Below are 20693 nucleotides of genomic sequence, written 5' to 3'. Positions count from 1 at the left end.
AAATAAAAGCAACATAGCCCAAGCAAAACTGATTCCCCCTATGATTAATTCTCCTTATACTTGTAAAGCTCTATACATCATAAGATTCTAATAAATAGATTGATTTCTTATTTCGAATGTTACTTACCGGTATTTTTCAAATATGTTGTGGTTTGATATAAAGTCAGTTATCATTTATATATACAGAATGCAATGATTAAGGGTTAGGTTGTGTACTTATTTCTGCTTTTTTCACTTATTTCTGCATCATAGACTAAAACTATGCAAAGCGGTACTCAAAAGAAGGTTAAAAGAACTCTTCCAAACCCTCCACCAGAAGAAGCTGTTAGCGGTTTACAGTCTACATATAGCACAGTTGGATCTGTTTCTCGTCGAAGAATTTGTAGGAACACAACAATGGCTCGAGCCAAAATTCTTCAGGATATTGATAGAGAATTAGATCTTGTTGAAAGAGAATCTTCTAAACTGCGGAAAAAACAAGCTGAGTTAGATGAAGAGGAAAAAGAAATTGATGCAAAACTGAGATATCTGGAAATGGGAATTAACAGGAGAAAAGAAGCTTTACTGAAAGAGAGAGAAAAGAGAGAAAGAGCTTATCTACAAGGTGTTGCTGAAGAGCGTGATTATATGTCAGATAGTGAAGTCAGTAATACAAGGCCAACTAGAATCGAAAACCACCTTGGCTTAGACAGGCCACAAACTGTTGCACAAACAGAGTACACTCCTTATTTGCCACCACAGACTCAGACAGAAACTCAATTTGCACCTCAGACAAGCCCTTACACACAGTACCAATATCAAACCCCTACGTTACTTACTCAAGCTCCAACACAGTTTCCTCAACAGTCAATTTATCAACAACCTTTATATCATCAGCAAGTTTCGTCATTCCAAACCCAACCAACTTTTCAAGCTGTTCCAACTATGTCCTATACCCCTCAACCACAGTCAACACAAAGTCAGCAATCTTCTTATCAACACACTTCACAGTTACTATTATTGCAGCAAAAGGCAAGGCAAAGTGCTTTAGATTTAGACTCTAAAATAACATCACATTATGATGTTCTAAGAAACCAACCTCTTATAATTGCTCCAGTTTCCACTGATAGCAGCTATTCTGTTTCTCATCTTGGCAGTAAATATAGTACTTTGGACTTACGATTAGGCTTAGATGAAAAAAGTAGCATAGCAAGCAGTCCAATGTCTAGCATATCTGCAGATTCTTTTTATGCTGATCTAGAACATCATGCTTCTAGAAATTATGTTCTAATTGATGACATTGGGGAACTTACTAAAAGTTCAGGTTCCATGAGCTCTGCATTTGGACTGCATGAAAAAGAGCTTTCCAAAACTGACCGTCTACTTCGAACTGTAGAATGTCGAAGAACTCCAGAAGTAACAGACTTTTTATCACCTATTTCAACTTCTACCAGGTTACATACATATGGAAAAGATGAAGACTCAATGGAAGATCCTTATGAGCTAAAACTTCTCAAGCATCAAATAAAACAAGAATTTCGTAGAGGTACAGAGACTTTAGATCCTCTGTCTGGCTATTCACCTTATTATCATTCGGATAGCCTGTATAGACACTTTCCTAAGAGTGAAAAATATAGCATTAGCAGACTTACACTAGAAAAACAGGCTGCTAAACAGCTACCACCTGCTATACTGTATCAAAAGCAACCTAAGCATAAAAAATCTTTAATAGACCGAAAAATTTCAAAGTTCTCTCCAATTCAGGAAAGTAGAGATCTAGAACCTGACTATTCCACATATCTTTCTTCTAGTACATCTTCAATTCCAAGTATATCTTCAAAGGTAAGACTACTGCAGGATGATATCACATATGGCTTGCGAAAAAATATTACAGATCAGCAGAAATTTTTGGGTCCTGCTTTAGCTCAAAGCCTTGGTTCAACTCTTAATACAAATCTAAGAACTGCAATTCAGGATGAAGTCGATAAACCCTACGTAAGTGGAAATCGGTCAAGGCCTTCGTCCAGACCATCATCTGTTTATGGTCTAGATTTATCAATTAAAAGAGACTTATCTAGTTCATCTTTAAGACAGAAAGCTGAGTCAGAAGCATTGGAAACAACATTCAGCCATGCAGCACCTTCTGGAAGAACAAAACCATCAAGTCTTCCTATTAGTCAAAGTAGGGGAAGAATTCCAATAGTAGCACAGAACTCTGAAGAAGAAAGTCCATTAAGTCCTGTTGGCCAACCAATGGGAATGGCACGAGCTGCAGCTGGACCTTTGCCACCAATATCTGCAGACACCAGGGATCAGTTTGGATCTAGTCACTCTTTGCCTGAGGTACAACAGCACATGAGGGAAGAATCCAGAACTCGTGGTTATGATCGAGACATTGCATTCATCATGGATGACTTTCATGCAATGTCTGATAGTGAAGGTAATCAGGGAAATAGAATTCTTTGCCACTACCACAACACAAACCTTCATTTCTATGCATGCTATTAATGTATTCTGTGACTTAAAACATTTTCTCTCTTATGTGGATTCTTTGTGTTCTTTCTTTATGTAATTCTTTTCTACTTGGATTTATTTAAACATATGTTTTTGTTTTCTTTTCATGTTCCTTTTGTTCTCGTTGGTTTTGTTCTTATTTGTAAATTTGCATACTCCCATTGTATGTGTAATTTAAGTTTGAGAATATTTTGTGTAACATAGAAAGAAAAGACACCTCAGTTGTTCCCTACTCTTATATACTAATCTGCATTCTGATATATTTAAAAAATAATGATTATGTATTTAAAAAAAAAAAGTTAAGTTTTTTTTTTTTTCAAAAATTGACAAAATATTTAATCAAGTTAATTTTGTAAAATTTAATAGAAGTTAAAAACGCAAAAGCTGTTAAATTTAAAGTGTATTTTTTTGGTATCAATATTCTTATACTAATCTCACTCCATACAAATCTGTACTAGAATTCATAGTCATTATGCATTTTGAGCTAAACTTATTTAAGGACTATAAGACAACTGACTATGGAATTGTAAACTCCTTGCTGCTGTCGGCATCTGCAACAGTCCGCTTTGCAACATGCTTTAGCAAGCTCTCAGCAGCAGCAAGGAGAAGTACGGGCTATTGCCGGTGCTTTGAAATCTGAAATATTTATTTCTTTATTTTAAGATAGAATTTTCTTTGTAATGTTTTGTGAAATATGTGCATTCATTTTTGTGCTTTTTTTTCCTTTGTTTAATAAATGTATGTGTGCTATTTAATAAATATGTGCATGCATTTTTTTTAATTGCTTATGATTATTGAAAAGAAATAGACCGCATGAAATGACTGCATGGTAATTCAATCAACAGTATTTTGGTTTATACAATAGTATTTTCTTAAAAAGTTAAAATGTATAAAATATTGTCATGAATTGCACACTATAAGTATGCAAGGAAATATTATCATGATCAAACTCTTCAAAATGACAATTCAATTTGAGGGATAGTAAAAATTGGGTAAGTGGTAATTAGAAAGAAACATAAGACATCAGTTTAATTGAAGTGTTACAAATATTAAAAAAAACAATGTGAAGTAAAGATCAGTCAATTTCTCATTAATTAGCTAGCCTACATATTGTAATCATGTACCAGAACTATAAATAAAACAATTACATAGAACAAAATATAAAAATAGATATTATTATTATTATTTTAAATAACTACAACTGTTTTAGTCATTAAAGAGGACCATCCAGCAGGATTTTCATATATAAAGTATATCCAGTGCTATACTGACACTAGGATCCTAAATGTAAGCATAGCTTTTGTTCTAAGATTAAAGGTTTTATTTCAGAAATATGTGCAAGTAAAGTTACAGATATGTACTGCTACTTGATTGACAGGAGCTGCCGAATAGCTAATATGTGGGTCGGGTTTTCCTATCTATTCCCGCCCCTGTCTGAATACCTGGCCTTGGTGATGCTAGACTGTATGAGCTCCTTCCAAGTATGAATCATTTCTGTCACGTGATGGGGCATTTTTGAAATGCAGCCCATACAGTCTAACATCTTTCAAGGGCAGGAAGGCAGACTGGGGTGGGAATAGATGGCAAAACTCTACCCACATATTAGCTATTCGGTAGCTCCTGCCAATCAAACAGTAGTGCGTTGCTGTAACTTTAATTGCACATATTTCTGAAATGAAACATCCAATCTCTGAACAAGAAGTATGCTTACATTCAGCATCCTAGTGCCAGTATAGCTCTTGCTTTACTATATATATATTCAAATTCTGCTGGTTGGTTCTCTTTAAGTAGTCCTTGTCCATTCAAATACTTTTAAGTTGTCAGGCAACATTCCTTCTCTGCCACATCTAAAAACATATTTTTTACTATGACTAAAACATGTATTAAAAATATTAATGTTAACTAATTGTTAAAGCCCTATATAGAAATACCAAAAAACTCAATAATAACCATCCATCTAAACCAAAATTTGTTTTAATAGTACCTGTATTGCCCACTTTTTGGTTAAAGATCCTAAAATGCCATTGTTATATAATCCCAAAGAAATCTTTAGCTTACAGTGTTTGAAATCCTTGCTATTCCACTGAGAAACTATGTGGTATAAAAATATAGGCTCAATTGTCAAAATATACTTTTTGGATTTTTTTTATATAGTATACAGTGTGTCCACCCATATCATGTCCACCGCTATTAACTTGAGAACGGCGACAGCTATAGGAATAGAAGTGGTGTCTAGGTATAGTAAAGTATCCATGCGCTATGCAATGAAACCACCTATAGCGCCACCTGGTGGAAAACAACGGAGTTAGCATTTTTATTTCGAAAACGGAACGAGATAGAGAAAAAAGTGGATTAAAAAATTGTAGGGCATCATCAATTCAATACGAATCGACACCTTGCATACAGAAATGCTATGATTAGAACGTGTAAAATGTACAAGGCTGCGAAGGTGAAGCAATACCTCATGGAGACCTTTCTACAAGTCATTGGGTATGGTGGCTGCATGGAGTGGCCTCCATGCTCACCTGACCCCATTGGACTTCTTTCGGTGAGGTCACATCAAACAGCAGGTTTATGCAACCCCTCCACCAGCATTGCAGGACCTACGACGAGGTATCACAGATGCTTGTGCAAATGTGTCACCTACCATATTGCACAACCTATAGCAAGATACAGTATGCTGTCCAGACTCCAGATGTGTATTGCAGCTGACGGTGGCCACTTTGAGCATTAAAGTTAAATTAGTGCCATATGCATGACCAGCATTCAGTGTTTTGGGGGGTTCATGGGTTTCACATCATAGCATTTCTGTATGCAAGGTGTCAATTCGTATTGAATTGATGATGACCTACAATTTTTTAATTCACTTTTTTCTCTATCTCGTTCCGTTTTCGAGATAAAAATGCTAACTCCATTGTTTTACACCAGGTGGTGCTATAGGTGGTTTCATTGCGTAACGCATGGCTACTTTACTATACCTAGGCACCACCTCTATGCCTATAGCTGCCGCTGTTCTCAAGTTAACGGCGGTGGACAGGATATGGGTGGACACACTGTTTAAACCTTATTATAGCTAATCCCCTTGATTTAAACAATGTATACAATGCACCTTTGTAGATTCAAAGTCAGGAAGTTATATAGAGGGTCATTTTGTACCCATATATACTTGTCAGTATTCCAGATGTCAAGGGAATCACACAGTTGTACCGTCTTCATCTGAAAGCATATGAATATATGGTACAATAACTTTGGTTAGTGACATCCATGAGGGTCTGAGGGTTACATTTTAGAACACAGACAGTTACTTAAGGATGCAATATGCCTATACGAATGAGCTCTTTTTATATATATATATATATATATATATATATATATATATATATATATATATATATATATCTATATATATATAGATATATATATATATAGATATATAGATATATATATATATATATATATATATATATATATATATATATATATCTATATATATATATATATAGATATATAGATATATATATATATATATACTGTATATACTGTATATGTATGTATATACATATAGTTGCTGACACAATTATGAAACAACAGTTGCATATTAGGTTTATTAGAATCATTTACAAACTTTTCGCTGTTTGCAATAAACCGCTCAATCAAGAACAAGTGTTTTCTCAATCGCGTAGTCCAAAAAGTTATAAAAATATATCTTTGTTCTGCATAAACAAAGTAAGGCTCACCTTCTGGTGGCTTCACCTTCTACCAATGCCGCTCTAGTCCAATGGCTAAATCATGTGACTGTAATATTTGACAGGCTTGAAGTTAGAAGTTACATCTCAAGCTCCCAATGCAACTCTATGACAGCAAGAACAAGACCAGAACAAGGCTCCCATAGTGCTGCATTGGGTTGTGACCTCCAGTACACTCCAGTAAATACTGTAGTTGCCGGCAGGTTACAAGTCACAGGAGACCGATTGGAGCAGCAGCAATAGATGATGATGAAGTCACTGGAAAGTGAGTATAAGACAGGGGGCAGGTCACTTAGGGGTACTTTGCACACTACGACATCACAGCTGCAATGTCGGTGGGGTCAAATTAAAAGTGACGCACTTCCGGCATCGCATGCGACATCGTAGTGTGTAAAGGCTCGATGATACGATTAACGAGCGCAAAAGCGTCGTAATCGTATCATCGCTGCAGCGTCGGCGTAATCCATGATTACGCTGACGCGACGGTCCAATGTTGTTGCTCGCTCCTGCGGCAGCACACATCGCTGTGTGTGAAGCCGCAGGAGCGAGGAACATCTCCTACCGGCGTTACTGCGGCTTCCGTAGAATATGCGGAAGGAAGGAGATGGGCGGGATGTTTACATCCCACTCATCTCCGCCCCTCCGCTCCGATTGGCCGCCTGACGTGTGACGTCGCTATGACGCCGCACAACCCGCCCCTTAACAAGGAGGCGGGTCGCCGTCCAAAGCGACGGTCGCAGGACAGGTGAGTCCATGTGAAGCTGCCGTAGCGATAATGTTCGCTACGGGAGCTATCACAAGGATATCGCTGCTGCGACGGGGGCGGGTACTATCGAGCTCGGCATCGCAGCATCGGCCTGCGATGTTGCAGCGGGCAAAGCACCCCTTAGAGTTATGCACCACTCCGGGAGTGCAATAAACAAAAATGCTGAAGTGGGGCTTTAAGGTGTATGAAATGAGTCTAAAAGATGCAAACAGATAGCAAAGGCATTGAATGTTCATAGAGATAAAGTTGGAAGCATAGTTGTTAAGTACAAAGTTAAGAGAAGAGTGGCTGCACAGCCTGAACTTACCAGAAAAAGGAAGGTATCACCAGCTGCAACCACATTCCCAAGAAAGCAAGTGACCAAAAACTATTAAGTGACTGAAAAACACCTGCATCAAATTTTGTTGGCATAAGGCAAGGAGGTTTCATATTGAGCAATAAAGCACATACAAAATGCTGAAGGTCTCCATGCCCGATTCATCATTTTTACTAACCCAAAAGCATAAGAAAACACAACTGTAATATGCTTAAGACCATATAAGCTGCAGTAATTCGGGAATTTGAAGTTGTAGTGCATTGATGTAAAATCTGTATTTTGGGCCTACGCATTATCTGTATGTTATGAGGAAGAAGAAAGGCGTATACACGCGAAAGAACATCATCACTACATTGAAGCATTCCAGTGGCGCAATGATGCTTCGGGCATCCTCTGGCACTGGAAACTTGCAGCATGTGAATAACAAGATGGATTCAATTAGGTATTAAGAAATCCTATGAGAAAATGTCATGCCTTCTTTGAATGAGTTGAAGCTTGAGTGGACAATAGGACAATGATCACAAGCACAGCTCAAGAGCCATCAAAGCTTGCAGCAGGTCATAAAAGCCAAAGGGTGCTCTACAAAGAAGAGACACTTGTCAGAAAGGAGTTGAACTCTGAGATTGCATTTGTCAATTTAAGTGGCATTATGTTTAGAATTTGAAGAAACACTTCTTATATTACAACTCCATTTAAAAAAAAATAAAATAAAAAGTGTAAATGTAAAGAAAACAAGAATGCAAGGATTTGAAAACCTCTTACAGCTATATTTTATTCACAAGACAACATAGAAAAGCCAGACCAGAAGTAGAAAATTAGACATTTTTCAATTTCATTTGAAAAAAACAAAAAAGATTACAAAATTGATGTCAGCAAAATATCTCAAAAAGTTGAGACAGGGCCATGCCTTCCATTGTGTAGCACCCACTCTCCTTTTTACAACAGCTTATAAATGTGTGGGAAGTGAGGAGACCAATTACTTTAGTTTTGGGAAATAATGTCCCATTCTTGTCTAATGTAGGGTTCGAACTGCTCAATAGTCCTAGGTCTATTTTGCTAATTTTTTACTTTTATAATAGAACAAATGTTTTCTATTGGTGAAAGGTCTTGACTGCAGTTAGCCAGTTGATCACCCAAACTCTTCTTCTGCAAAGCCATTCTATTGTGATAGATGTATATATGATTTCCTAATGACTTACTAAAATATGCCGGCCTTCACTGAAATAGGCATTTGGATGGGAGCATGTACTGTTCTAAAAAGTCTATATAATCCTAAGTATTAGTAGTGCCTTTTAAGATGTGTAAGCTGCCCATGCCAGAGCCACTAATTAAATCCCATGTCATCAGAGATGCATATTGTTGTACTGAGTGCTAATAAACAACTAGATAGTCCTTCTCCTTTTGAGTCCGCAGGACATGGCATCCATGATTTCCTGAACACTTTCAAATTTTGATTTCTGTTATCATAGAACAGTTTTCCATTTTGTCTCAGTCCATTTTAAATTAACATTGCCAAGAAAAGGCAGAAGTGTTTCTGAATTGTGTTAGTCTATGGTTTCTTCTTTGCCTGATAGAGCTTTAAAGGGAACCTGTCTCCGTATTTTTATAATACTTACCTAATGGTCGGTGCAGATCAGACTGGTCGGATGGGCGTCTCCGTTCTCCAGGTCCCGTGCCTCCTTTTTTTGGCCATCTTTGTCCTCCTTCTGAAGCTAGTGTGGATGATGCATTCTACGTAATTCATACTAGCTGACAGTGAGGTCTTGCACAAACGCACTTTGAGGGACGCCCATCCAACTAGTCTGCTCCGCACCGACCGTTAGTTAAGTATTATGAACATCTGGTGACAGGTTCCCTTTAACTTCCATTTGTAGATTGCACAAAGAACTGTTTTCACAGACAATAATTTCTAGAAGTATTCCTGAGCATATGCAGTGATTTGCAGGAATATAGCATGCTTATTTGGTAAAAGTCTTTCCAATTTTACATTGAGGAACATTTTTCTGAAATTGTTCCACAATTTTTACATGCACTTCTTCACAGATTGATGAACCTCTGACGAACTTTGCTTCTAAGAGACTCCGCCTCTCTAACACTTCCTTTTTATACAATCATGTTACTTAGTTGAAAATTGACCCTTCAGCTGTTATTAATTAGTGTCACTTGTTATGACAAATTTTTGTTAACCCTGTTCCATCTTTTTTGAGATGTGTTGTTGCCATCAATTTCTAAATTAGTTATTTTTTTTAAATTAAATGGAAAAACTTCTGTCAGATTTTGGTAAATGTTCTATCGTGAATACAATTTGGCTTTAAGCATCACTTTCTTGTTTTTTGTTTCTTTTTCAAATTTTTACACAGTGCACCAATGTTTTTGAAATTGGAGTTGTATGTGTGTTGAACTATTTAAATTGTTCTTATTTCATTGGCTTATTGCAAACAGCAAAAAGTTTGTAAATTTCGGTGATAAACTTAAAGAGTTATTCCCAACTACAAGATCCTATCCCAATATGTAGCAGGTGTAATAATAATAATAATAATAATAATAATAATAATAATAGCAAATACCTCCAATTAGGAATGTAGATTAGTTTTCCTCATATCTCATGTGCAGGGCATTACAGCTTAGGTATCCATGGTTACGACCACCAGCAACTAACAAAGTATGAGTGGTCTTAACCATGGATACCTAAGCTGCAATGAGCTGTAGATGAGATAAGAGACTTGGCTATATCAGGAAAACTATACTACATTACAGTTCTATTTGGAGGTATTTCCTAATAGTATTATTATTATGATACCTATTACATATTGTGATAGGACCTTGGAGATGGGCATAACTCTTTAATTCGCAATGAGGGTGAATAATTTTGATTGCAACTGTATTTCCTATTGCAGAGACAACAATTGTTTTTCAGACTGCTACAATGAATAATGCATTTGAATGTATATATATATATATATATATATATATATATATATATATATATATATAGTGTGTGGTCTATTACAAAAATCATACACATAAATCTACCATGCTAGACATTACATTCTATTTTACTAAAATGAAGCCCCTACAAAGGGCATTTTTTTTGGTATCGATGTGTTACCGTTATACCATACTTGTCTCCTTCAGAGGTCTATTTTACCTCTTATAAGATCTCTGAAATCTTAATATTAAAGGCAACTCGTAAGGTCATTTATGTGTTCTATCCTAGTAGCAGTGTGATGTGTGTGCTAGTAACCCCTTCCTACCCATCCCTGTGTTTTATTAATGTGTAATGTGAATGTATAAAAATGTGTTTTATTACTTATGTGTACCCTATGTAAATGAGCAGGGGCTCTAGCCCCATGGGCGTTGCATCACCCTGTGGACTTTTGCATGTTTTCGTGGTATCGCCCCTGTGTGTGTGATACCATGGATTTACATCAGTGACGTGATTGTCGCTAATTAGGATCTCGCGCGTACGCACTTACCATTCCTGCAGCCTTGTTATCCGAATGCTTGCTTCTCGTCTTCAGATGCGCTCTGCACATGGTCAGAACCGCAGGAGTCTTCTGAGCATGCTCAGAGCGCTTCTGAAGACGAGAAGCAAGCAAGGCTGCGGGAATGGTAAGTGCACATGCGCGGGATCTCAAGTAGCGACGGTCACGTCGCTGATGTAAATCCATGGTATCACACCCACAGGGGCATGATACCACGAAAAATATGCCAGCGCCCACAGGATGATGCGATGCTCATGGGGCTAGAGCCTTTGATCATTTACATAGGGAGTATGTAAGGAATAAAACACATTATTATACATTCTAATTACACATTACTAATACACAGGGATGGGTACGAAGGGGTTACTAGCACACACATCACACTGCTACTAGGTTAGAACACACAAATGACCTGACAGGTTCCCTTTAACTACTATGACAATGCAGCTATAAATGTGATGTGCGCAATGTGTCTGTTGGTAAATGAATGTTTTTTCTGTTTGTTTTCGGTAACCTCCAGACAATTCCTTTAATGATGGTAGGAGTCTTCTGTTGACAGTCTCGTAGAGTCCGTGTACCGTATGTCTTTGTATTGCATGTTGGTTTTGTTCTTTAATAAGAACTTACTGGAATATAATGATTATTGAAATACTGTTTATATATATAAAAAAATGGGAAACTCTCCTAATAATCCATGAGTTAATAATTTAAGATAGATTCATAAAGATATCTACATTCAGTATTAAAGTAAGTAGAGGTACAAATATATAACTTAATAAAGTAGTCAAAGCCAAAAAATAAATCTATATAATTTTATTAATTAAATTGCATTAATTGTCAAATTCCCTATAGAATGTTGGACATAAAATAAAATATGAATGTATTAAAGTCCTTATTTGAATTTATATGCATTTGCCAAATATGTACATTTGCTAAGGGCAGATTAAATTCCGTATCTTATAGAGGACAAAACTAAAGTGTATGACAATGGAAATGAAATGAATGATGCAACAAAAGTCCCATAATGTACATCATTAGATTGTATTTCACCTCATTTGTTTGTAGTGGTTTGCACTTCAAAGTGATATCCACCAAAAGGTCTAAATTTTCAATGTATATTTTGCTGTGTGAAAAACTTGAAATACTGGTCCATTTGCGGTAAGGCATTTTAATCATTAACAAACTCTTAAAATGTCCTAATTAACGTTGTGGTACTGGCATTTCAATTTAGGATATGGTCTGTGACATTCAATCTACTGTAGTAGTTACTGAGATTTCAATGTATAGCGTCATTGGATAGTAATTGCTTTATTTTACCAGCACTTTTGTATAAAGTATGTGAAACACTAAAGGGAAATCTATATTTTATACATTCTTAAAAGTATACAAAAGCATAAACCATAATATTGAGCATATTCTTATTTTATTGCATGGCAAATTTACAAAATATCATTTTTAAAAGGGTGCTTTTTAGTATAACTGTACATTATGTTAAACACATACCCATCATTTTGGACCTCAATAAAATAGTGTAAGGCTATGTGCACACAGTGTGCTTTTTGATGCGGATTTGGTGCAGATAATGCCCAAATCTGCATCTCTATCTTTATGCCAGCAAAGTCAATGAGAAATCTGAAGTGCTGTGCGCACATTACTTAGTTTTTCCTTGCAGATTTGGTGCAGAAAATAATCTGCAGCATGTCAATTGTTGATGCGTTTTTTCCTGCGTTTTGTAGACTTTCTACCCATTCACTTAATTAAGAAAAATGGCACAAAAACGCATGCGTTTCTTGGTGCATTTTTCTGCCAGAAGGTGCAGATTTGATGCAGAAATTTTCTGCATCTAACCTGCAACATGTGCACTTAGCCTTAAGGTTTACTAAATCATATGACCTCATATGACCTCATACATGTATTGACCCATATTGTATATATAATAAATAAAAGATATCTAGAATTACAAATTATCTGTCCACTAAGCCATGTACAGAAATAGCAGATGCCAACTTATTACCAGAGCTTTCCACTGCCAGCCCAATAAGAACAGAGCAATTTATTCGAAGGACAATATTAAACTGGTATCCTCTACTATAACCGATATAGTCAGTATTCATTCTAGATGTTTTCAGGGTAATGCCATATTACAGCTTGAGTTATAGTATGGTGGGGAAATTCAAGTGAAAGAAAGAGAATTGTAGCCCATAGTTCTTTGGCGAGGTTGTTACCGCCCAGCACCTAACACTAAATCTTGTTGTATAAAATGATATAACCCAATATAAGAGCTACTGTACAATTAGCACCATTGAATAGAACAATAAAGCAGTCTTTCAACATTAGATAGACCAAATTACATCACATTGGGTTCTAGTATGGCATTGTGTCTCCATATTGTACATTTATGGTGCTTTTAGTGGTAATTTTTATCCCTTTTGTGTTAGTAACAATTATGGCGAGGATTCATCAAGACCAGTTTTTCACAAATGTCTTCTTGATGAGTTGATGTGATGGAGTCAGCTAATCCTGACTCATTAAAGGGAATCTCTTAGGTAAAAAAATGCTATTAACCTGCAGATATGGAGTTAATAGCCTTCTGATACTGTGCGGCCATCTAACTGAAATAATCTTAATTTCGACAGCCGAGACCTATCAGTCACATAGACGAAATCGGCATGGTTTCAGTCTCCACTCAGTGCATAGTAGGCGGTGGCTGTAATTGGTTGAGCATTGAGTCAGTACAGAGCCAGCTGTCAGTCAGTGCTCATATGACTGAAAGCTGGAGGCTGCTAGGAGGAATAAAGGTTATTTACTCACAGAGGTGGGACTCTAAGTTGTAGTGGCCACACAGCATCAGAACACTATTAACCTGCAGATTAACCCCATATCTGAAAGTTAATAGCAATTTTATACATAACAGGTTTCCTTTAGTAGGTGCATTCCTCTTAATGAACTTTATGTGCTTAAAATGTGGTGTGCGCCTTGTCATAAATCTTACTTCACTCAGGGCTTCAGTAAGATGTGTGGCATAAGGAATGCCACCGCTCGTCATGAATTTGATGAGTGAGGGTTGCCATGGCCCTGTCACATCCCAGATCCACTCACTTTGTTGGATCTTGGCAAAAACGGCAGAATTCTGGCATAAACACTTTGGTGAATCGGGCCTTTTGTGTTGGGTCTGGTAGGAAATATATCCATTATTACACCACATAATAAGGCCTTTAAAATTAAATAATTCTGTGTAGTTAACCCCTTAAGGATCATCAAATATTTGTTTTTGAGCTTTTTCTTCTCTCTTTATTTCAAGAGCCATAACTTTTAATTTTTTTGTCAATATAGCTGTGTGAGGGCTTGTATGTTGCAGGATGAGTTGTGCTTTGGAATGACATCTTTTACTTTATCATATTATGTAATAGTAAAGGGGGAAAAAATTCCAAGTATGGTAAAATAGCAAAAAAAGGGAAATTCAATTTTACCGTAAAACTGACCTGCCAGTATGATTCTCCAGGTCTGTACAATTACAAAGATACCCAACATGAATAGTTTCTTCTTTTTTTTTTAATTCAAGTAGTGGAAAATAAAATTCAGAAATTTTAAAAAACAAAATACTTCCTTATGTTGCAATTTTCTGAGAGCCGTAACGTTTTCAATTTTTGCGATATAGAGCTGTGAGAGGACTAGATTTTTGTGCCCCATTGATGATTGTACTGATATTATATTTAGCTCTACACAATGGTTTGATCATCAGTTATTATATTTTTATTTGTTGTTGCAGTGGGAAAAATACTGCAATTCTGGCTTTTTGATTTTTTTACTCATTACAATGTTAACCAATCGGATTAATTTTTCTTATATGTTGATAGATCAGATTTTTAAGAATGCACAGATATCAAATATGTGTGTTTTGACTTCTTCATTTGTTATGTGGTAAGAGGGTATATTTACTTACACACACACACACACACACACACACACACACATATATACAGTATATATTTATTTTTTCAGGGTTTTTTTAAAACTTTTATTTTCTACTTTTTATTGTAGTTAATAGTCCACTTAGGTAAATGGAACCGGTAATGGTCTGATCACTTGTTCTATACACACACCAATGCATCAGAATTGCTGTATATAGAAAAAGTCACAGTCTCCTCTGAACACCAGCCACAGACTGGTTTTCACAGGAGTACTGTGATTACAGACACAAGGGTCATCAGCTGACCCTAGGCTTTCAGGACAACTCATGGGTGTCCTGCGATCGCATCGCGGGCATCTTGATGAGGGCTCAAAGAGCATGCCCCCTGTCGGTGAGCATTAAATGTCAGAGATTGACAGCCGCATTTAACAAGTTAACAGCTGCAGCCAGAGTGACACTCCAACTATGGCAACTATTAGCCTTCATCTGCAGGGAAAGATGTGGGCTCGGAGTGCAAGTCCGCATCAAGGGCAGGGTAACGACTTATGACGTGCATAGCACGTCATAAGTTATTAGGGGGTTAAAGGTGTATTCCCATCTCCATGAGATCTGCCATAAATGTATGGTAAATGCACATCTCTCCCTCATGTGTCTTGAGAACAAGGCCCTGCAGTTTTCTGATTTCAGTGGAGAAGTGTTTGAAACTCCAGGACAAATAAACTTGAATTCTGACCACCTCACCACTGACAGCAGCATGTGCTTAAGCCTACCTTGAATACATTTATGCCAAGTCCTGCGAATATGCCATAAATGTACAAGAAAACCCAGATGGGTTATTTATCCCTCATTTAGACATTTAGTGTTGAAAGTGTTAAATAGGTGAATATAGTGAAAAAAAGCAGGACTCCAAAACAAGGATCACAATATAAAAAAGTGATAAGTGCGGACTTAAAAAAATAGATAAATAAAAAAATATTATATTTATATATATATATTATTAATATTATTTATTATTATAGCGCCATCAATTCCATGGCGCTTTACATGTGAAAGGGGTATACATAATAGGGACAAGTTCAATAATCATAGACAGTACAAGACACAGACAGGTACAGGAGCAGAGAGGTCCCTGCCCGTGAGGGTTCACAGTCTACAAGGTATAGGTGAGGATACAGTAGGTGAGGGTAGAGCTCATTGTGCGGCGCTTTATCAGACTGACGGTTACGGCAGGTTGTAGGCTTGTCGGAAGAGGTGGGTCTTCAGGTTCCTTTTAAAGCTTAGCAAGGTAGGCGAGAGTCTGATGTGCTGTGGCAGAGCATTCCAGAGTATGGGGGAGGCACGGGCGAAATCTTGGATGCGATGGTGGGAAGAGGAGATGAGAGGGGAGTAGAGAAGGAGATCTTGTGAGGATCGGAGGTTACGTGTAGGTAAGTACCGGGAGACTAGGTCACAGATGTAGGGAGGAGACAGGTTGTGGATTGCTTTGTATGTCATGGTTAGTGTTTTGAACTGGAGTCGTTGGGCAATGGGAAGCCAGTGAAGGGATTGGCCGAGAGGAGAGGTCAGGGAGTAGCGGGGGGACGGGTGGATTAGCCGGGCAGCATAGTTTAGAATAGATTGTAGGGGTGCGAGACTGTTAGAAGGGAGGCCACAGAGCATATATATATATTGAACAGGACTAAATCAATGAATGAAATGATACAACATGCAGTTTTTATTCTAGTGAGTTGCTCGATATTACTGATTAATATATTGATATATCTATAGTACATCTGAATTACACTTGCTGCCCCTCCAGGTTCTGGAAAGTATTTCTCCTTTTTTTGCTTGTTTTTTGTAAATCATGTGCTATAACACATATACGGACAGTTAGTAGTAGTGAGTGGGTTTATAAAACATTTGTCTTTTAGTGTAAGCAGATAGACAAAATGAATATGGAAGCATTGATTTCCACTTAACTGTATAGATGAGTGTTAATGCCTTGGAATAATCAATTGCTCATTTTCCGTAATTCTCATTAAATATATCAGAAAGGGATTTTTTTTACTTATTTGCATAATGTATATCTTATATGTCTTCAGTCAATATGAACTAGTTACCTAGTATATAAACTATATAATTTAATAAGGACTAATATAACTGTACAAGATTTTTATTTAGCTGATTAGTAAACCCTCTGCTGTAGCCTTCTTCACTGTGAAATATGAACCCAATGGTATTTTTTTTCTTTTTATTGATGTTTATGTGGCAATAGTTTTGGAAACGTCATATCTTCATGTTTAGTTCATTTCAGTCTTCACAAATTACTGTATACATGAGGTCACCTCTCACTGCACCCAATAAAAATGATTAGGAAATGTTCAGTTCCATTACACTAATGGCATGGCAATTAGTTTGTCAAATTTCAGTGAACTTATTTTTGCTTTGCGATTGTACTTTTAGCTGCCGATCTGCTTGCTTGTTTGTGTGCTTCTGATCTTGACCTAAGCTGCATGGTTGGCCTTTGCATGACTGGCAATCTTTTTCTTCTCCCATTTCCTTACAATGCTTGAAATAGAAATATTAATATTACATTGATTTCCAAAGCCTATCATCTTCGTCGTGAAGAAACAGATTGGTTTGACAAGCCAAGAGAATCCCGACTGGAAAATGGACATGGAATCGAGAGAAAGCTACCAGACAAATTATCACACACCAGACCAGCTCATCCACAGGAACAAGTAAGATCTTGCAAGTTGACAGCTGCGAATTTACACTCTAAACACTCTCCAAAATAGCATTTAGCAATTGGTCCTAATTTTAGATGTCCCAATACATTGAAGCCTCTTTAAATTGTAGTCACAGCTCAAAAAAAGATTCATTATGTTATCTCAAAACCATTTTGTAAGAATTAGATAGTACAGTATTGTCTAGGGTGGTAACCAAAGTGGGTTTGAATTTATTTGCCCATCCATCGCACCCAACTCTGCTCTGTGGCTGCTGGACAGAAGAGTGGGTACTGCCTACTACCTGGCAGCTTCCATGGTTTTTTATTTTAATAAGCCGACATGGCATGAATTCACTAAACAAAAAACAAATTCAAATATCATGCCCAGTTGGCAAATCAAAAGAAGAGCCACAGAAGACACCAGTTAAGAGGTGATCCTCATGCTAACGTTCATCGGCCACAAACCACTGTCGTAGTTGATGACATGGAACTTGCAAATTAGTTCACACCAACTCTAGTTGGTATGAAATAAAGAGATAAAATGGAAGTGCAGCATCTTAACTCAACCCTTAAATGGGTTGGTGGGTCTAAATCCATAAGTCTGAAGTCCCTCTATATGTCACTCTATGTGACTACAGACTTGTGAATCTCTACATTATACATCATGTCATAGCCAGAAAAATTGGGCACATGGCCATGAGTATGCAATATGCATACTCCTGGCCAGAATCCAACTATATTGGTGCGGTATTACTCAATGCAATTGTATTTAGTGGGCCTCGCTCCCTCTATTCGGATTCTATCAGGGAGTATGCATATTGCATATTCATGGCCACATGGTCGCTGTTCCTGGCTCTGACACTGGAGAATTCACACAGTGTACGCAATGTGAAGATTCACAAGTCCGCAATCACATAGAGTGACACATAGTGACTGCAGACTTGTGGATTTAAACTCAACAACCCCTTTAAAGTTCTCATTTACATTAGATAGCTTGTTGGTCAAATGATTGTTCAGCTGACAGGTATGTCCCTCGAGTCCCCCATACACAGGATCACTAGAGCGCTTTGCTGTCAGGCTCTTCTGGCAATGGTTTATCTCCAGGGAAAATAAAAGGGTTGACCATTAAATTTCGACAGGCCAGATCACTCTCTTTCCCAATATCATCTTTTGGGAGTGAGACTGGAGGTCCCCATACACATTAAACTAGTTTGAACTACATTAGTTTTTTATATATATATATGGGTTATATAAGTAACATAACAAAAACCTTTCCACACCATGTGTCAGTCTGTAAAAGGTATGTTGCTGAAACAGGCAGTATGGTATAATTTCTGCAGAATAATTGCAGAGCGTAGCTCCGGGGGGCTCAGCATTCCTGATCTGCTATTGAATAACAGCAGTGAGGGGAGCCTCCCCTTGTAGTTTCCTAGTTGTCTCTCAACCAAGCACAGGATTATAAGAAGACGGAGTTGGGAATTAGCCGAAACCTTAGACGTATATAGAAACCTTTAATTATTTCTCACATTATGATTGGGGAATATGAAAGAAGCAACAGCTAATCATAGCTCTTCATATATTTTTTTTAGCATTTCTGTCCTATATTTACTTTTCTTAAAATAGTCCTGTCAATCTCATGCCTTAAATTTAATTTTACATTTTCAAAATTATTAGAGATGTTGTAAACATGAAAGCTTCTGGCTGATCTGCAAAATAAATAATGTAATATTCCTGGCCCTTAATATACAATCTAATCTTATTCATCCCTCATATATTAATTTAGTATTGTAACATTCTGAGTATATTTTAATGCAAAATATTTACTCTGGTATTTTTATGGTGATTATTATGACAATTGATTACTATTACCTTGAGAACTTTCATTCAGGATAAAATGCTTGTTCTTTTATTTTTCTTTTCCCACTAGTATACTATATGTGTTATTACAATATCTTATAGACAAGTGTCTTAGTACATATACTGTATGTGCTTACAAAAGGACTTGTTCTTTAGATTTATCCAGAACACAAATCAGTTACTAAATTTATTTTCTTATGATTTTCCAATGGACTATTTCTTCCTTCACTCTTTACACAATAGATGAATGGAAAGCCTATCCACTATCCGTTTCCTCATACAAGAATTAAATTGCTGAGGGATCCAAAGGATCATACAGTATCAGGTAAGTTTTCAATAAAAAAGTTAATACTATAATACATTTTTACTACTCTATTTCCTTTGCACTTTATAGACTGTAAGTTCTTAGTTGTAAATCTAAAAAATGATGGTGTAAATAAATGCCAGCTATACTGTTGTGCATAAAATAAAAAGTGCCTAATGTGCGTAGAGATGCAACAGATTTATCATATCTCGTGTAGTATTAAGAAACTTTAGGCAATTTGTACTTTTTTTGCTGTTCGGTCTCTTTTAATGTTTTTGTTTTCCAAAAAGAATGACTGTTCAAACCAAGTACAGGCGCTTGGCGCATCATGGTGTGGCTAAACATTTATATACACCTTCCCACCTGCTTGTTTTCCCTCTATATCCACCCCTCCCCCCACTTCTTTGAATGATGGCTCTGGATTCAAAGACCCAGAGACAGGGAGAGATATCTGGAAAATAAGTAGGTGGGAAGGTGCACTGCATTATTTGACGACCTGTACTTGGTTTGACCAGTCATTACGTGCTGACAGAGTCCCTTTAAGTAGTTCCCACACTTATACCTTGCTCTGGCACAAACAATTGTCTTTCTACACTCATCTCCAACAATAAATGTTGCTTCACATATGACTATTCTAGTTACTGGCCACAAAAGAGGCTTGCCAACAACCGTTATTCATAGCATTGCACAATTTTTTTGTTATATATTTATACCATATTCTACTTTTAAAGGGGCTGTGCCACGATACAATATACTGTTAATGCTGCATATGTGTTGCAAATACAAGTTTTTGTAATTTAAATGTATTAAAAATGATACCCTATGTAAAAGATATGTACTAATGACATTTAATATGGTGCTTCCTGGTGTTAGTACTACTGGCTGTTCTGTTCGTCCAGCTAACACTCCTCTACTGGCTGAGTATGCACAATTCCTTCTCCTTCTCTTTGAAATGGCCACCTCTACTATATATGACGCCGTAGAGGTCAGCCAGACAGCTCTTATGCAGATGATTGAAGTTGGTATGTGCCATGTGTAGGGAGCATCTGGAGTGCCTGTTTACATAGTGACGTTCCTAGCACATCACCATGGCAGCAGCATCTCCTCTG

General features: G+C 37.0%; 1 protein-coding gene across 5 annotated transcripts in view; it reads left to right on the top strand.

Moving 5' to 3' along the window:
• Positions 1-20693, top strand: part of PCLO (piccolo presynaptic cytomatrix protein) — a 540339-nt gene that overhangs the window by 330850 nt on the left and 188796 nt on the right. For 4 of the 5 annotated variants that reach the window (XM_075345226.1, XM_075345222.1, XM_075345225.1 and 1 more), the window contains exons 7-10: positions 253-2419; positions 11327-11344; positions 17303-17436; positions 19524-19605. In XM_075345226.1, coding sequence (XP_075201341.1) covers positions 253-2419; positions 11327-11344; positions 17303-17436; positions 19524-19605 — 2401 coding nt within the window. The remainder of the gene's footprint in view (positions 1-252; positions 2420-11326; positions 11345-17302; positions 17437-19523; positions 19606-20693) is intronic. The other variant, XM_075345224.1, reaches the window with a different exon arrangement.

Source organism: Anomaloglossus baeobatrachus, chromosome 4 (assembly GCF_048569485.1).
Source record: "Anomaloglossus baeobatrachus isolate aAnoBae1 chromosome 4, aAnoBae1.hap1, whole genome shotgun sequence".
In the NCBI taxonomy this organism is placed as follows: Eukaryota; Metazoa; Chordata; class Amphibia; order Anura; family Aromobatidae; genus Anomaloglossus; species Anomaloglossus baeobatrachus.
Note: the sequence above shows the minus strand (reverse complement) of the source record. Positions and strands in the feature narration are given on the sequence as shown.